The sequence below is a fragment of the Mirounga angustirostris genome, unplaced genomic scaffold (assembly GCF_029215605.1).
Source record: "Mirounga angustirostris isolate CCGP_5_RB_7025 unplaced genomic scaffold, mMirAng1.0.hap1 SCAF_4, whole genome shotgun sequence".
Taxonomy (NCBI): Eukaryota; Metazoa; Chordata; class Mammalia; order Carnivora; family Phocidae; genus Mirounga; species Mirounga angustirostris.
In genome coordinates, this window is record NW_026991712.1 from 58,580,732 (window position 1) to 58,598,697 (window position 17,966).

At 37.9% G+C, this 17,966-nt stretch overlaps 2 protein-coding genes across 4 annotated transcripts in view; both read right to left on the minus strand.

The window, feature by feature from the left end:
• TMEM70 (transmembrane protein 70) overlaps positions 1-17,966 on the minus strand; it is a 40,597-nt gene continuing 22,631 nt past the window's right edge. The window contains exons 4-5 of one of the 2 annotated variants that reach the window (XM_064588189.1): positions 8,153-8,206; positions 1-127 (exon numbers count right to left, since the gene is read on the minus strand). The gene's annotated coding sequence lies outside the window, so the exon portion shown is untranslated. Of the gene's footprint in view, positions 128-8,152; positions 8,210-17,966 lie in introns of both variants that reach the window. The other variant, XM_045896378.3, reaches the window with a different exon arrangement.
• The window catches only part of LY96 (lymphocyte antigen 96), a 27,265-nt gene continuing 9,299 nt past the window's right edge, over positions 1-17,966 (minus strand). Inside the window, exons 2-5 of one of the 2 annotated variants that reach the window (XM_045896379.3) lie at positions 15,872-15,961; positions 8,153-8,281; positions 1,098-1,150; positions 1-127 (exon numbers count right to left, since the gene is read on the minus strand). In XM_045896379.3, the coding sequence (XP_045752335.1) occupies positions 29-127; positions 1,098-1,150; positions 8,153-8,281; positions 15,872-15,961 (371 nt within the window). In that variant the 3' untranslated portion in view covers positions 1-28. The remainder of the gene's footprint in view (positions 128-1,097; positions 1,151-8,152; positions 8,282-15,871; positions 15,962-17,966) is intronic. The other variant, XM_045896382.3, reaches the window with a different exon arrangement.

Genomic DNA, 17,966 nt, shown 5'->3' on the forward strand with positions numbered 1-17,966 from the left:
TGAAAAATAAAAATATACTTTATTTATTCTAACTGAAATCAGGGTGGTGTATGATGGTAAAATTCAAACAAAAGAGCATTTCTTCAGGATCTCCAGAGATGGCTTCTGCAACACATCTGTACTGTCCCTAAAAGGAGGAATAAGAAATACAAGCAAATAAAATGTTAGATGCTTTTATTTTGTAAGACTTTTATAAGAACCTTGTCGTAGTAGAAGGAAGCCATTTAAATTAAAGTGGTTATCATTATCTTGGTTTTCTAATGCGATGAAATTTTGTATGCCTTTGAATTCAGTGAGCATAAACCTATTTATTTCCCAATTATAAGAGGATGTTTTTTAATGATTTTTTGAAACAAGCCTGTGAGATTTTCAAACATTCAATATCCTTTAGAACAAAATAGGTAAAGAATATGCATTCTTGAAGTTTATTTTAAAATAGTGACCCAGGGCGCCTGGGTGGCTCAGTCGTTAGGCGTCTGCCTTCGGCTCAGGTCATGATCCCAGGGTCCTGGGATTGAGTCCCACATCGGGCTCCCTGCTTGGCAGGAAGCCTGCTTCTCCCTCTCCCACTCCCCCTGCTTGTGTTCCCGCTCTCGCTATGTCTCTCTCTGTCAAAAAAATAAATAAAATCTTTAAAAAAAATTAAAATAAAATAAATAAATAAATAAAATAGTGACCCAAAGTGAAACATGTACAAAATTTTATTGCCAGGTATCTAATGCAAATATCTAAAATGACATTATTACTATTCATGGAGGCAGTTACAGAGTCATACACAGCGGTCATACAGTACTTTCACCCAAAGATCATTCACCATATTAATAATGAGCATTCATATTACTTTTAGCCATGTATATTAGAGGAAGAACATGAAGTGAAAAAGAGCTTTCTTTTGTGTTAGCTTTCCATATTTCCATATTCTACAGAAAGAAGAGATACAAAATACCCAAAACTAAATAAAAGGGAAAAACACAGTCTTAAAACACCTTAATATTGAATAGCTATTTTTGAGGTTGTGAATGGCTTGTTTCAAATTCTTAACATATTTGCTACTTTGCAAAAGATTCTTAAGAAAGTACAAATGACTTGAACAATACCTTTGAAAATCGTATTCCCCTGAAGGAGAAAGATACTGTTGTATTCACAGTCTCTAAAACAAAATACAAAATACAAAAAGTTATATTGGTCATCATCAGGTGATTTTTGGTTTTTTTTTATGTGAGCGCACCTTTTACACTGCTGCTAGTAGAGGTGGTCCCAAGAAAATCAGAGAAGTAATGAGTTTTGTATCCTGGCTATGACTCTCCAATGGCATCCTCTGCCAACCCCAAGCATCTCCCACTATCGGCCCCTATTTCATCCCTCAGGGGATGCAAAATTTGAAGGCCTACTAGTCTCAATAGTGAACGAATGAACAAGCTAGTGCTCATAGGCTTCATCCCAAATTAGAAATGTGCATATTTAATACTGCTGCTCCTTCAGCAGAGTATAATAGATCTTCCTAAAAGTGGAGGAGAGAGTTGGGGGGGCAGCCAGGATACCAAATCTCCTTCCAATCCCACCAGTGAGAAGCCTAAGTAGTCACATTTGAAATGCATGGCCATGGGCCTGGGCCTGCAGAAGCTGTGGAAGACAGAAGTGCAGAAAAACCCCACTCCACTGACCTAATCAGAAACACCAAAGGAGTGAACTTACAGGATAAGGATAGAAAAGTAGAAACGTTTTGAATCTCTAACAAAAGCAATCATGGCCAAAAATCTCTTTCAAAGCAATGGTTATTGTTCTCCTAACTAGCTAAAGACAATCCTTAATAGCAAATGAATGGATTATGTGTATATATATATATATATATATACACACTTCTGTTTTCATAAAAAAGCACCTATTTGCTTCTGGTACAGAAATATAAAGCTTTCTTCCACAGTCTCTCTCTAGGCTTGCCATGATATTTTTTATTTGCTATGTAATATCATTTGAAGTCAAACAAAATTTTAAATTGCCATTCATCTTTATATTATGCAATGACAGATTTAAACACAAATATCAGAGCTTTTAACTCTAAGGCAGAATCACTGAAATGACACAACTTGTATTTGGTGGCTCATCCCCAGAAGGTACCTCAAGCTGAGAAAACTAACACAAGCTTGACTCAGGAAATTTGAAAGAAAATTTGAATTGTGTTTAGAAAGATGGGTCACATGACCATATTGCGGATGGATTTAAGGGGGCACTAAGAGTCAGGGAGACCAGTTAGAGGCCAGAAAGCAGTGACAGCAGTGAAGAGAAGAGGAGGTAAATGCCCTCCGTGCCCACCAACTCAGGTGCCCTCCCGCATAGACAGATACGGTCTATCTTATTAGCCTGCTGCTTTCCTTGAGAGTACTTCTCATAAACTGAATCTTATTTCATTTGAATGTTATTTTATGATCTCGTTTACTAGTCTATAAGTTCCATGAGGACAGGGGCTTTGCTTTGGTCACTTTTGAATCTCCACCTCCTAGTACCTGGTGCCCGAGTCCCTGGCTCAGCTACATAATGTACAAGGCCCAGTGCAAAATGGAAATGGGGACCCCTTGAACAAAAAGCAGGAGAGCCATCCTATTAAAGGTACAGAAATATAAAGCTTTCTTCCACAGTCTCTCTCTAGGCTTGCCATGATATTTTTTATTTGCTATGTAATATCATTTGAAGTCAAACAAAATTTTAAATTGCCATTCATCTTTATATTATGCAATGACAGATTTAAACACAAATATCAGAGCTTTTAACTCTAAGGCAGAATCACTGAAATGACACAACTTGTATTTGGTGGCTCATCCCCAGAAGGTACCTCAAGCTGAGAAAACTAACACAAGCTTGACTCAGGAAATTTGAAAGAAGGAAGAGAAGGTACCCTCAGACATGGAATGATCCAAGGGGATGTTCTCTTGGCACAGAGTGAAAGGTGAGTATAGAAGCTCAAGGGCACCCAGGGAGTTGCTCCATGACTGGGGCACCTGCACAAAGCATGAGCCTGACAGCTGCCTGAGGTCCCCCTCTCCCATGCTGCCAGATGCCTCATGCCTCACGTCGGGGCAGAGAAGACAAATCAGGCTTCTTTCCTTCCCATAGGCCTGCTGTCCCATGAGTGACCCTCAAGGGTTTTGCAACCTCCATGTAATACCTCCATGAGATACCTGTTAGTGGGGAGGCAGTCCTGCCCCCACCTAGTCACCCACTAAACAGTGCCGCCAGCCCAGGTGGTTGATCATGGCCGCACCCCACTTCAGACACTGCAGGGCACCTTTGCCTAATCCTGACCCTCCCTGCATCCAGGCTCCCACCAGGTAGCAGGGGTCACTGGCTGTAACCGGGAGAGGGGTACCAAGCAGGATGGGACAATGGGGCATGCACGCAACTCCCCTAGATGGGTCTTGGCTCCCTGCTGCCCACTCCTCTGCTGGCACCCTGGGCCCCGCTGCTCCCCCTGCTTGTGCTCTCCCTCTCTCTGTCTCCGACGAATAAATAAAATCTTTAAAAAAATATATGCCTTTGAAATATCCATTTATTTTCAAATGCGGGTTTTTTTAAAGATTTTATTTATTTGAGAGAGAGAGCAGGGGGGAGGGGCAGAGGGAGAGGGTCAAGGAGACTCCCTGCTGAGCATGGAGCCTGACACAGGGCTTGATCCCAGGATCCTGAGATCATGACCTGAGCCAAAGGCAGACACTTACCCAACTGAGCCACCCAGGTGCCCCTCAAATGTGTGTGGGGTTTTTTTTTTTTAAGATTTATTTATTTATTTATTTGGGAGAGCGAGAATGAGAGAGAGAGAGAGAGTACATGAGAGGGGAGAGGGTTAGAGGGAGATGCAGGCTCCCCACTGAGCAAGGAGCCCGATGCGGGAGTCGATCCCAGGACTCCAGGATCACGACCTGAGCCGAAGGCAGACGCTTAACCATCTGAGCCACCCAGGCACCCCCTCAAATGTGTTTTTAAAAGAAACAAAGATGTGTGTGTGTATGTGTGTGTGTGTGTAAGAAGTGGTAATATTATGGGTAATCTTTATTTTATTTTTGCTTGCCTACATTTTCTAAATATGATATCCTAAAAATATATGACTTTTGTAACAAATAAAAAAAGAAAATTATTTTAAAAGTATATATGTGTGGTACTTACTACTTTGATTCCCAAATTTTCAAGGGTCTCTTGATAGCATCAGTGCTTCATGAATCAGAATGCCCTGAGCTCTGAGCCCATATACTCAGCTACCAGATGGACACGTTCATTTGAATGTTCCAAAATTACCTTGAGTTCAATATGCCCAAACCAGAACTCATTGCTTTCTCTTTAAAAATCTGCCCCCTCTTCTGCACCCATCATTTCAGATAATGGCATTTCTGCAAATCCCAGTCACTGGCCCTCTACCAGCCCTTGATTTTACCTAATCTTTGCCTGCCACATCAAATAAATCAGCATGTCCTGCCAATTCTGTCTCCAAATATGCCCTCTCTCTTCTCCTCCCCTCTGCTCCCAGGCTGCCATCTTTGTTCAGCCCTCATGGTCTCTCACACAGCCTCCTGGCTGGTCTTCCTTCCATCCCAGTTTCCTGCCTCAGCCAACCCCCACCTCCTTCCATATGGACACCAGTTATCTGCAAAACTGAAAATCTCAGTGGGTCATCCCTACCCACTGATGACAAGATGCAGGTCAATATTTTGTGCATGACTTATGTGCTCGCCCTGCCCCCTTTCCTAGGCTCATCTCCAGCAATTCCCCACAGCACATTCTGCTCCAGCTACAAAAAAACTACTCTCCAAATAAACCATATTCTTTCATGACTACATGTGTTTGCCTATGCTGTTTCCTCTCCAAGGAATGCCCTTCCTCCTCCTCTCTGATGTTCTGAGATTCAAGACTTTAATAACATAATCTCTGAAACCTTATCTGAGTTCTGTCACAGCAAATTGACATAATAACTATACAGTTAAAATTAGGAGCATATAATTCTATTGGCGTTTATGACATTTCATTATAATTTTTGTTCCCAACTGTCTTTGCCAGAACAGAGGGACCTTCTGAGGAGGGAGACCCTATCATTCAACTTTGGATCACCAGAGCCTAAATCATGACTCACTCAAATTAGGTTCAACAGATGTTTGTGGAAGGAAATGAGGGAGGGAGGGAAAAGCCAGCAGACTGGGTTGAGTCTGACACATCTTAGATCTCAAGGTGAAACTTTAAAAATTCAGATAAAATGTCAACATAATCTCACAGAGATTAGGTGGGATTGTGAAACAGTTGTTTAAAAAAAAAAAACAAAACAGTAATCTTCCAAGACGGTTTTGTATTTTTTTTTTTCCAAAGAAAAATCATGGTACAGTGGAAGAGTGGGCCTTAAGAGTCATGAGACTACTCTGTTACTAGTTCACCAAGGACACATTACTGGGTCACTCCAGGCATCAGTCTCCTCACTTGTAAAAATGACAGGATTGTAAAATAAGGAACTAAAGGACCCCTATTACCCACATGAGTATTTATTATTCAAGAACCATACTTCTTGAATTCTTATTCTGAGCACTGTACTAACCTTTTTTAATATGCATTTTCTAATTATATCCTTAAAATCATGTTCAATAGGTTTCACTGTCCCCATTTTACAGATGAGGAAAATGAGGCCAATAGAGGTTAAATAACCCACCCAAGGCCACATTGTTGGTAGGTGGAAAAGCTGGAACAGAGACTCAGGTCTTTCCAACTCTGAGCCCAGACTTAGAAGCAATGTCAGCTCCATTATTTGCATATGGTTTGGGGGTGGCAAGCAAGTCAGAGCCATGGAGAGATGGTTGGCTAGGAGACATATCTCGAAGCTTCACCTGCATAGCAAAAAAACTTATGTACTTAGAAACAGTTTTCTTAATGACTGCTAGAAAATGTATAATCAAATTGATATAAATGTCAAAGCAGTATAAGCCTGATATGAATTTTTATACTACTCTCATTCCATTAATTCCCAGCCCTTATTTTCCATTTTTTGTCCCATCTACATCTAATTTATGCTATGTTGCTAAATTTAATGTATGCATGTTAACTACCTAAAATCTTTTTTTTTTTTTAAGAGAGAGAGAGCTGGGGAGGGTGTGGCACAGAGTGGGAGAGAGAGAGAGAAAGAATCCCAAGCAAATGTAATGATTTATATCATAGCTACATATTTCTCTAATTTATACTCTACTTTCAAAAAAGAATACAATTAAAATAAGAGAGCATTATCACATACAGAGAGCAATTTACTTTTACGCTTCACATCTAAATTCTAAAATTTCTAAAATTCTAAAACCTTTTTTTAAACAAGAGAGGCCACAGGTTAATGATAACTAATTGTATAGAAAAATATTCAACTGCAATAGTAATTTTTAAATGTTAATAAAACAACTGGGTTTTTTTTAACCTAATAGTTTTGTTGTTGTTGTTGTTGTTGTTTAAGATTTTATTTATTTATTTGACAGAGAGAAAGAGAGATCACAAGGAGGCAGACAGGCAGGCAAAGGGAGAGGGAGAAGCAGGCTTCCTGCAGGGCTCAATCCCAGGACCCTGGGATCATGACCTGAGCCAAAGGCAGACACTTAACCGACTGAGCCACCCAGGCACCCCCCCAATAGTTTTTTTTTTAACTTCTTTATTTTTTAGATGATAATGTCCACTGTTAACAAGACAGAGATTAAACTACTGTACATAACATTGCTGGTGATATAATGTATAAATTGATACATTCCTTTAGAAAAGCGATTTGGCCTATGTAAACAAAACCACAAATACAGTCAACCCACTTAAGCTCAGCTATTTCCCGGGGAGTTATATGTAACTCCTTGCAAACAAATTCAAATATAAAATATGAGAAAAATTATATACAGAAATATATTTAACACAATATTATTTAAAATAGTAAAAATATCATAAGGAAACTAATGTCCAACAGGAGAATGGTTAAATAAACCAGAGCATACCCATTAAGGGAGATGTTTCATTATGTAATGTTTATACTTTGGTTTTTGCACCACATAGATCATCTAGTCAAAAAATTGAATACAATAATTTTTAAAAAGAAAATTACTGGGGCGCCTGGGTGGCTCAGTCGTTAAGCGTCTGCCTTCAGCTCAGGTCATGATCCCAGGGTCCTGGGATCGAGCCCCGCATCCGGCTCCCTTCTCAGCAGGAAGCCTGCTTCTCCCTCTCCCACTCCCCCTGCTTGTGTTCCCTCTCTCGCTGTGTCTCTGTCAAATAAATAAAATCTTTAAAAAATAAAAATAAATAAATAAATAAATAAATAAATAAAAAGAAAAAGAAAATTACTGGGGCACCTGGCTGGCTCAGTTGGTAGAGCATGTGACTCTTGATCTTAGGGTTGTAAGTTCAAGCCCCATGTTGGGTGTAGAGATTACTTAAAAATAAAATCTTAAAAAAAAAAGAAAACTATTATAGTGTAGTATACTTATAAGTACATAAGCAATGCACATACATGGAAAAATCAGAAGGAAATACTCCAAAATGTTTTTAGAAATATGATTCTGTGATATTTTTATTGTTTATACTTTCCAATTTTTGGTAATGTGACAGTATAATATTTATAAACATTTAAACTATTTAAAATACTAGTTTAAAAATTATTAAGGAAAAATTCATGAGTTTGCAATAGGTAGCCTTTAAGATCCTAAGCTCTGAAATTTTGTGATTCTGTGAATAACATCAGGGTGGAAAAAAGTGGAGGAAGACATTGAAGAAAACACTAGAAAAATCTAGTGAGGTTTTTTTTTTTAATAAATTTTTTTAATTCCTTTTTTTTCTTTCCCCTCTGATTCCACCAATCCTGTTCCCTTAACTGTGGTTCAGTGAGTTTCTATAAAAAATAATAAGTGTAATGCTTAGAAAAAGGGATCTATAACCAATGGTAAATGTACAATATTAATCTGAACAAGGTAAAAATTTTAATATACCTTCAAATACACTTAAATAAGTGACATAATTGTAAAATGTTGTTCAACCTGCTAAAAGTAAAAACTTTGGATAAAAAAAATTATTAGAAAAGGAACTGCACATTTTCAGTGCATTTAATATTCAGAACATTCTCATAAACTATTCTGTTCTATTCTGAAAATAATATGAACTGAATGCTTACCTCCCTTCAGAGCTCTGCAGAAAGAATAAAGATCATCAGATCCTCGGCAAATAACTTCTTTGCGCATTGGAAAATGCATGGAGTGAAAAGATAAATAGAGATTGAAATATAATTTTTTAATATCTCTTCCTTAAAAAGAAAAAAAAAATCCCATTAGTCCTTCAAATAATAGATTCCTTTATAAATAATAATTAACATGTACTGTACCGTATACTTAAAACATGCCCAGCACCTTTCCTATATTATTTCATTTAATTATCACAACAACTTACCATGTGGGCATTGCTATCCCTCTGTAACAGATGAGAAAACTGAAGTTCTAAGAGGATAATTAGTAGAATGCAACCAAACAGGATATTCCACAGTAAGAATTATGTATGCTAAAAAGAGAGGAGCCTATGTTTTTGAGAAAACTATCAAACGGAAATGTAAAATTTCCAGTTCTAATTACAGTTCTGCTAGGAAGTTCAAGAAAAAAGAAATGGAAAGGAAAGAAAATGAGGATAATCAACTCATGCACACTTTTTTAGGAGATTTGATGAAAGAGTTCTTGGAGAATAGAGAGCCCGATGTGGGGCTCGATCCCAGGACCCTGGGATCATGACCTGAGCCGAAGGCAGACGCTCAACGACTGAGCCACCCAGGCGCCCCATAAATAAAATCTTTAAAAAAAAGAAAAAAATTTACATGAGTTATTATTTCCTCATGGTCTCCCTAGAACCATTTAACATGGAAAATTCCAGTAAACACTGCATTTTGCTCAACCCTTCTAATTCATTTGGTTGGTCCAACTGGAAAATATGTGCAATATTTTTTATGATAAAAACAATTATTGTGGGGCTCGTGGCTGGCTCAGTGGGTAGAGCATGTGACTCTTGAAGGCAGGGTCAGGAGTTCGAGCCCCATATTGGGTGTAAAGATTACTTCAAAAAAATTATTATAACCACTACCTCACTAAAAATATTTTCCTAATAAAGTCACCATGACTCATTGTAGCCATAATCAAAAGAAAAAATTTCCATCGTTTTTTTTTTTAAAGATTTTATTTATTTATTTATTTGACAGAGAGACACAGTGAGAGAGGGAACACAAGCAGGGGGAGTGGCAGAGGGAGAAGCAGGCTTCCCGCTGAGCAGGGAGCCCGATGGGGGGCTCGATCCCAGGATCCTGGGACCATGATCTGAGTTGAAGGCAGACGCTTAACGACTGAGCCACGCAGACGTCCCCAAAATTTCCATCTTTAACCTGAACTTGGTATGCTTAACAGGAATGCCAGCTCCTTCCTCAAAACTCCTTCCTTTGGCATTAATGCTACTGTTCTCTTCCGGTTTTTCTCCAACCTCTCTGACTCCTTCTCCTCATTGGCTTCTCTTACGGTTTTAGCCTCAGTTCTCAATTTCCACTTTGCACATACTCCCTGGCTTTAAGTACCACATAGGGTGATAATTCCCAAATCATTATCTTTAGTCTCAACCTTTCTCCTGGGCACCTGTCCCACATACGCATTCAATATCTCTACCCAAATGCTGCTCACTGTCTCAGCCAACAGATCCAAAATTGACTTCCTCATCTTCATCACCATACAGGCATTAGAATTCACAATCCCAGGAAATCTTACTAGCCTCCTTTTCGTCCCCATCACCACTCTCTTAATGCAGGCCCTCATTACTCTGAGCCTAACATACCACCAAACTTCTTAATTTGTCTCCACTTTTCTACTTTCAGGGTAAAGTGGAAAAGAACATCATAGGGTCTGTTTTAAACAGTGGTTCCATGGTCACTCCATGAACTTCGGCCTGCACCACTCCCAAAGCAGGGTTATGTGTAGAAATTGAAGAGCTGTTTTCACAGGGAATTCCTTGAGACATGGGCAGATGGCAGAACTGCTGTGGTACCAATGACAATTCAGGACAATGAAATTTTTTTTAAGATTTTATTTATTTATTTGAGAGAGACAATGAGAGAGAGAGAGCATGAGAGGGAGGAGGGTCAGAGGGAGAAGCAGACTCCCTGCTGAGCAGGGAGCCTGATGCGGGACTCGATCCCGGGACTCCAGGATCATGACCTGAGCCGAAGGCAGTCGCTTAACCAACTGAGCCACCCAGGCGCCCAGGACAATGAAACTTCTAACACTTCTGCATGGAACACGGCATGATTCCAGTCTTCAATGACTCCAAGAAAGGAAGTGCTGCTTTGACATCTCAACAGTTTACACCTTGAGAAGCTTCTTGCCCTTGGACATCACTGTGGTCATTTTAGGCACAGGAACAATGGACAAAGTGAGATACCACTTGCATGGCTCAGTAGGCCAGAGATACCAATGTGGGTGTCAGAGTGAGAGACAAGAAATATGGTAGCTTCATGCAGTAACAAAGAAGACTGTTTTTGAGCTCAGCTAAGACAACTCCAAGAACTTTCAGATATAACTTTGGCTTAAAGTGCAGGTTTATTTATTTTTTTATTAATCAGTTAATAGTATACAAATAATTTACTAGCAAAGCTACAAAGTCTCAAAATAAATAATTTCCATCCCAACCTACTTTTGGTCAAAGCTCTTATAGCTCTTATTGAATTTAAGTAGCTATAGGCCCATAAAAATAAGGTTGATTTCTATGAATATGGCCCCACACTTATACAGACATTCTAATACATTCTAGGAAACTCAGGTCATAACTGTAAAGCATTACAAAAATATGACTAAGTAATTGATGAAACCAGGAGCTGATCTTTGAAAAGTTCAACAAAATTGATAAACCTTTAGTCAGACTCATCAAAAAAAAAAAAAAAAAGAGAGAAGGGACTCAAATAAATAAACTCAGAAATGAAAGAGGAGAAATAACAACCAACATGACAGAAATACAAATGATTATAAGAGAGCATTATGAAAAATTATATGCCAACAAATTGGACAACCTAGAGGGATGGATAAATTTCTAGAAACATATAACCTTCCAAAACTGAATCAGAGAGAAATAGAAATTTTGAACAGATGAATTACCAGCAATGAAAGTAAATCAATATTCAAAAAACTCCCAATGAACAAAAGTCCGGGGACAGATGGTTTCACAGGTGAATACTAGCAAACATTTTTTAAAAACTTATTACCTATTCTTCTCAAACTACTCCAAAAAATAGCAGCCATTAAAAAAAAAATGAAATCTTGCCATTTGCAATGACGTGGACGGAACTAGAGGGTATTATGCTAAGCGAAATAAGTCAATCAGAGAAAGACAATTATCATATGATCTCACTGATATGTGGAATTTAAGAAACAAAACAGAGGATCACAGGAGAAGAGAAGAAAAAATAAAACAAGAGGAAACCAGAGAGGGAGACAAACCATAAGAGACTCTTTTTTTTTTTTTTAAAGATTTTATTTATTTATTTGAGAGAGAGAGAATGAGAGACAGAGAGCATGAGAGGGAGGAGGGTCAGAGGGAGAAGCAGACTCCCTGCCGAGCAGGGAGCCCGATGCGGGACTTGATCCCGGGACTCCAGGATCATGACCTGAGCCGAAGGCAGTCGCTTAACCAACTGAGCCACCCAGGAGCCCCAAGAGACTCTTAATCATGGGAAAAAAACTGAGGGTTGCTGGAAGGGAGGGGGTTGGAGGGAAGGGGTAACTGGGTGATGGACATTAAGGAAGGCATGTGATGTAATGAGCACTGGGTATTATATAAGACTGATGAATCACAGACCTGTATCCCTGAAACAAATAATACATTATATCTTAATTAAAAAAAAAAAAAACTATTCCAAAAAACAGAAGAGGAAGAAAAGCTTCCAGATTCATTCTATGAGGCCAAGCACTACTCTGCCACCAAAACCAGATAAAGACACTACAGAAAAAGAGATCTATGGGTCAGTATCTCTGATGAATGAAGATGTAAACATCCTTAACAAAATATTAACAAACCAAATCCAGCAACACATTAAAAAATCATTCACCATGATCAAGTAGGACTTATTCCAGGGATACAAGGATGGTTCAATACTCACAAATCAATCAACATGATACATCACATTAACAAGAGAAAGAATAAAAACTATATGATCATTTCAATAGATGCAGAAAAAGCATTTGACAAAGTACAACATCCATTCATGGTAAAAACTCTCAACAAAGTAAGTTTAGAGGGAACATACCTCAACATAATAAAGGCCATATGTGAAAAACCCACAGCTAACATCATACTCCAGGGGGAAAAACTGACAGCTTTTCCTCTAAGATCAGGAACAAGACAAGGATGTTTACTCTGACCAGTCTTATTCAACATAGTACTAGAAGTCCTAGCCACAGCAATCAGACAGCAAAAAGAAATAAAAAGCATCCAAATTGGTAAGGAAGAAGTAAAACTTTCACTATTTGCAGATGATATGATACTATATAAAGAAAACCCTAAAAACTCCACCAAAAAATTACTGGAATTGATAAATGAGTTCAGTAGAGTCACAGGATAAAAAATTAATCTACAGAAATCTATTGCATTTCTATACGCTAATAATAAAGTAGCAAAAAGAAAAATTAAGAAAATAATCCCATTCACAACTGTACAAAAACGAATAAAATACCTAGGAATAAACTTTATTAAGGAGGTGAAAGACGTATACTCTGAAAACTATAAAACAGTGATGAAAGAAATTGAAGGTGACACAAACAAATGGAAAAATATTCCATGCTCATGGATCGGGAGAACAAATATTGCTAAAATATCTATACTATCCAAAGCAGTCTACAGATTTAATGCAATCCCTATCAAAATACTAAAACCATTTTCACAGAAATAGAACAAATAATCCTAAAATTTGTATGGAACCACAAAAGACCCCAAATAGCCAAAGCAATCTTGAAAAAGAACAAAGCTGGACATATCATAATTGCAGATTTCAAGATACACCACAAAGTGGTAGTAATTAAAAGAGCATAGTACTGGCACAAAAATAGACACAGATCAATGGAACAAAACAGAGAGCCCAGAAATAAAGCCACAGTTGTATGGTCCATTAATCTATGACAAAGGAGGCAAGAATATACAATGGGAAAAAGACAGTCTCTTTAACAAATAATATTGAGAAAACTGGATAGCCACATGCAAAAGAATGAAACTGTAACACTTTCTTATACCACACACAAAAATAAACTCAAAGTGGATTAAAATACCTAAATGTAAGACCTGAAACCGTACGATTCCTGGAAGAAAACAGGCAGTAATTTCTTTGACACCAGCCATAGAAACATTTTTCTAGATTTGTTTACTTTGACAAGGGAAACAAAAGCAAAATTAAACTATTGGGACTATACCAAAATAAAAAGCTTTTGCACAGCAAAGGAACCCATCAATAAAACAAAAAGACAACCTGCTGAATAGGAGAAGATATTTACAAATGATGGATTCAATAAGGGATTAATATCCAAAATATATAAAGAACTTATACAACAATACCAAAAAAACACAAATAATCCGATTTTTAAAATATGACTAAATAATTATTTTGTTACTGAATTAATAAAATGTTATATAAACGTCATATTTAGTGAATGATTAAGGTATTTGTGGTGGCCACAGTGGTGAGGTACTCAAACCTCCCTTTTAAAGAACTGCTGGGAGAAGGAAGGGTAGTTGGCAGACAGCCTTTAGCTGCTGCACCTTTAGATCTATCTCCAGAATCACCCAGAAGCCAAACTCCTATAATGCTCCTATTATGACGAAGGCTGCTCCTATAATAACCAAACTCCACAAGGACACCATAGCCAAACTATCCCTGCCTGTCATGAGACAGGCAATCTTTGCTCTAAGGCTCCCCACTGACCGGGCTCAGAGTATCTCAGGGATTCGTTTTGGTCTGATGACCATCTTACCAAATACTCTTTCCTTTCCTCTCTCATTTCAAAGGTATCAGACCTGCACATTAATCTGAATTCCCTCCTTGCCTACTCCAGCTTTCTCTTCACTTTTATTTTTCCCAGAACTTCCCCCAATAAATCTCTTGTATGTCTAATTCCTTTTTTAGTATCTGCTTGTCAGAGAACCCCAAGTACACTGTACTGTATTATTACTTAATAAAGTAATAATACAATACTACTTAGCCTAGAAGGATACATTCTGCTTCTTGTGTGTAAGGGCAAGAGGTTCACTTGAAAATGAGGTCATTTGTTATGTAAATAATCACTCCTGCCAAACATGGGGGGTGGGGGAGGGCAGGTAAAGCACACCACATAAAGCAGAAAACAAAACCTGAGAAAAGAGGAAAAAATTGTAGAACTTTAGCCAGGCAAAAACTTAGATTATTTCTTTCACCTTTGGCCAAGAAAGTGGAGTGAACAGAGTTGATTATTCTTTCCTCTGGGCTACCACTAAGCCTAAATGCTATCATTTCACTTATCATACCATATTATCTACAGATTTCTCTCTCTCTCTCCTATTGCACTGATTTTTGAAGGTCAAGAGAACATCTTATTTATCAATGAATTCACAAGCCCTATCACTATACTTGAAATACACTATGCATTTCTAAGTATTTTTTAATGAATACAGAAAGTTTCAAAATAAGTTTAAACAATTAGATTCAGGAAAATTAAAACACAAGTTTATTGTCTGTATTTCTGGGTTCTCAGCTGTCTTTTGTCTTGTAAACTGGAGAACTAAAATCAGGGGGAAATGTTTAAGTTTATTTATGTGAAAGCACTTTGTAAAGTATAAGCTCCAAATATAAGTTAGGATGTAAGTGATGCTGGTGATGATGAAAACAATAATGATAATGATGATGATTAGAACTGAATTTTCCTAGGACTCACAGGCAACAGAGCTGACTAGGAGGAGAGGAAGAACATTTTGTATGTTTTCACAGACACTCATCCATCCTGATGCCTCCACCATTACCCAACTTCATTTTTACTAAACTGATGATTACAAGTAAAATGATAAGGAGGAAAAACAAGACACAGCATAAAACAAAACCAAAAAATTGCCTTCCTTCATCCCATCATCATCATAGTTTTCTCTAGAAAGGTCATCTTTTTTTAAAAAAAAAGTTGTGGTTTGCTCATATACAGATCTCTGATTAGTGGAAACCCAGCTTTACTTATGAGCTGAATAGTTAATGGCTGACAAAGGATATACCTATTAGATTATTGGAAGTCTCGAGTTATTTCCATTTTTACCCCTATATCATATGGAATCCCCTCCCCCATGAGTGTGAGCTAGCCTGGTGGCTTACTTCTAACAAATAGCATACAGCAAAGGTAATAGAGTGACACTTCCATGATGAGCCTACATAAGATTGTGACTTCTGTCTTGTTAGCTTATCCCTCCTGCTGGTTTTGATGAAGCAAGAAGCTATGTTGAAAAGGCCCATATGGCAAGGAACTAACTGATTACTGTCCAACAGCCAGACAGGAACAGAATACTGTCAACAACCACATGAGCTTAGAAGTGGATTCTTCCCTAATTGAACATTAGAAGAGACTCCAGTCCTGGCTGACACCTTAACTGAAACCTTGTGGGAGATCCTGAAGCAGACAAACTAAGCCATGCCTAGACTACTGACACACAAAGACTGCAAGATAATAGATGTGTACTGTTTTAAGCCACTAAAATTGTGGTACTTTGTTACATAGAAATAGAAAACCAATACATGTACATTTGGAACACAATCATTTATCATTAATAATTCTTGAACCCTTTTCATTGAATTACAAAAACAAAACATTGAACTTACTTGGAATGTAGGAAATATGCAAATATCCCTTGCTTCCCTTCAATGTTATACAGGGATTAAGATCTATTGAAATAGGAACTTTCATGTCATCTAAATGGAAGAATAAAGATAATGTCAATAAATTATTATTAATCATTTCTAGTAAGTAGAGTATTCTAAATATCATTCCCCAAAAGATGCCATTAAAATCATGTAATGAGAAAACTTGGGGGTGGTTAAAAACATCTCCCTCCCTGGAGGAGTGACGTCAATAAAATGGCAGAGTAAGAAGTCCAAGACCCACCCCTTCCCCTCACAAACATACCAATTCTGCAACAACTCATGGACAAATTCCCTTTGCGAGAAATCAGAAACTAATTGAAAGTTTCCTGTATCCCAGGAGAATGTGAAATCAGACTCACCAAAGTCAGTAGAGGACGTCCTTTTACTAGAAACCCTGCATCTGGCACAGCACAATCAGGAAAAGATCCCCTAGCCCCCAGCTTCACTCAAGAAGCAAGAGGTTAGTTCATGTATCCAGAGCCCCAAGTTTTCCAAGGGGAATACCCAAAGGAATGACAAATTAGAAAGTCTGAACCGACCTATAACTAATAAAGAGATTGAATAAGTAATAAAAAAAATTCCCAACAAAGAAAAGCCTAGGACCAAATGGCCTCATAGGTAAATTCTACCACCAAACATTTAAATAAGAATTAATACCAATCCTCAAACTCTTTCAAAAATTTGAAAGGGACCATTTCCAAACTTATTTTATGAGCCCAGCATTACCCTGATACTAAAACCAGACAAAGACGCCACAAGAAAAGAAAACTACAGGCCAATATCTCCAATGAATGTAGATGCAAAATTCTGTAGAATGAAGGATAAAAAGCACATGGTTATCTCAATAGATACAGAAAATGCATTTGACAAAATTTAACACCCTTTTTGTGATAAAAACTCTCAACAAACTAGAATTAGAGGAAATGGCCTCAACATAATAAAAACCATATATGAAAAGTCCATAGCTAACATTACACTCAATGGTAAAAAACTGAAAGTTTTTCCTCTAAGATTAGAAAGAAAGCAAGGATACCCACTCCTTACATAGCACCAGAAGACCTAGTCAGATCAATTAGGCAAGAAAAATGAATAAAAAGCATCCAAATTGGAAAATAAAATTTTCCTCGCATGCAGACATGATTTCTTTTTTTTTAAAGATTTTATTTTTGGGGCACCTGGGTGGTTCAGTGGGTTAAGCCACCAGGGTCCTGGGATCGAGCCCCGAGCTGGGGTCCCTGGCTCCGCGGGGAGGCTGCTTATCCCTCTCCCTCTGCCTGCCGCTCCCCCTGCTTGTGCACATGCGCTCTGTCAAATAAAATCTTTAAACAAACAAATAAATAAATAAATAAAGTGGCCTATACATGCAGTGGAATACTATTCAGGCTTTAGAAAAAGAAGGAAATTTTGCAATATGCTACAACATTGATGGATGCTAAAGGAAATAAGCTGGTTATATAAGGACAAATACTGCATGATTCCACTTACATGAGGTATCTAAAATAGTCAAATTCATAGAGTGGTTGCTAGGGGCTGAGGGGGAGGAGGAGATGGGGAAATCCTAACCAACAGGCATAAAGTTTCTTTTTTTTTTTTTAAGATTTTATTAATTTGTCAGAGAGAGAAAGAGCCAGGCAGAGGGAGAAGCAGGCTCCTTGCTGAGCAAGGAGCCAGATGTGGGACTTGATCCCATGACCCTAGGATCATAACCTGAGCCAAAGGCAGACCCTTAATTGACTGAGCCACCCAGGCATCCCAGGCATAAAGTTTCAACCAAGCAAGATGAATAAGTTCTAGAGCTCTGCTGTATGACACTGTGCCTATAGTCAACAATATTGTGTTGTACACTTAAATACTGAAGAGGGTAGATCTCATGTAAAATGTTCCTACCACAGTAAAATGAATTTTAAAATATTGTATAAATACAGAAAAGAAACCTCCCCATAACATAAATAGTGTTTCAATGCCCTAATACTGTTAAGGTGGAAGTTGAAGGTACTGAATTACTTTAAACTGTGCGGAGGAAAAAAACTCCCCAAAAAATATTTTCATAAAA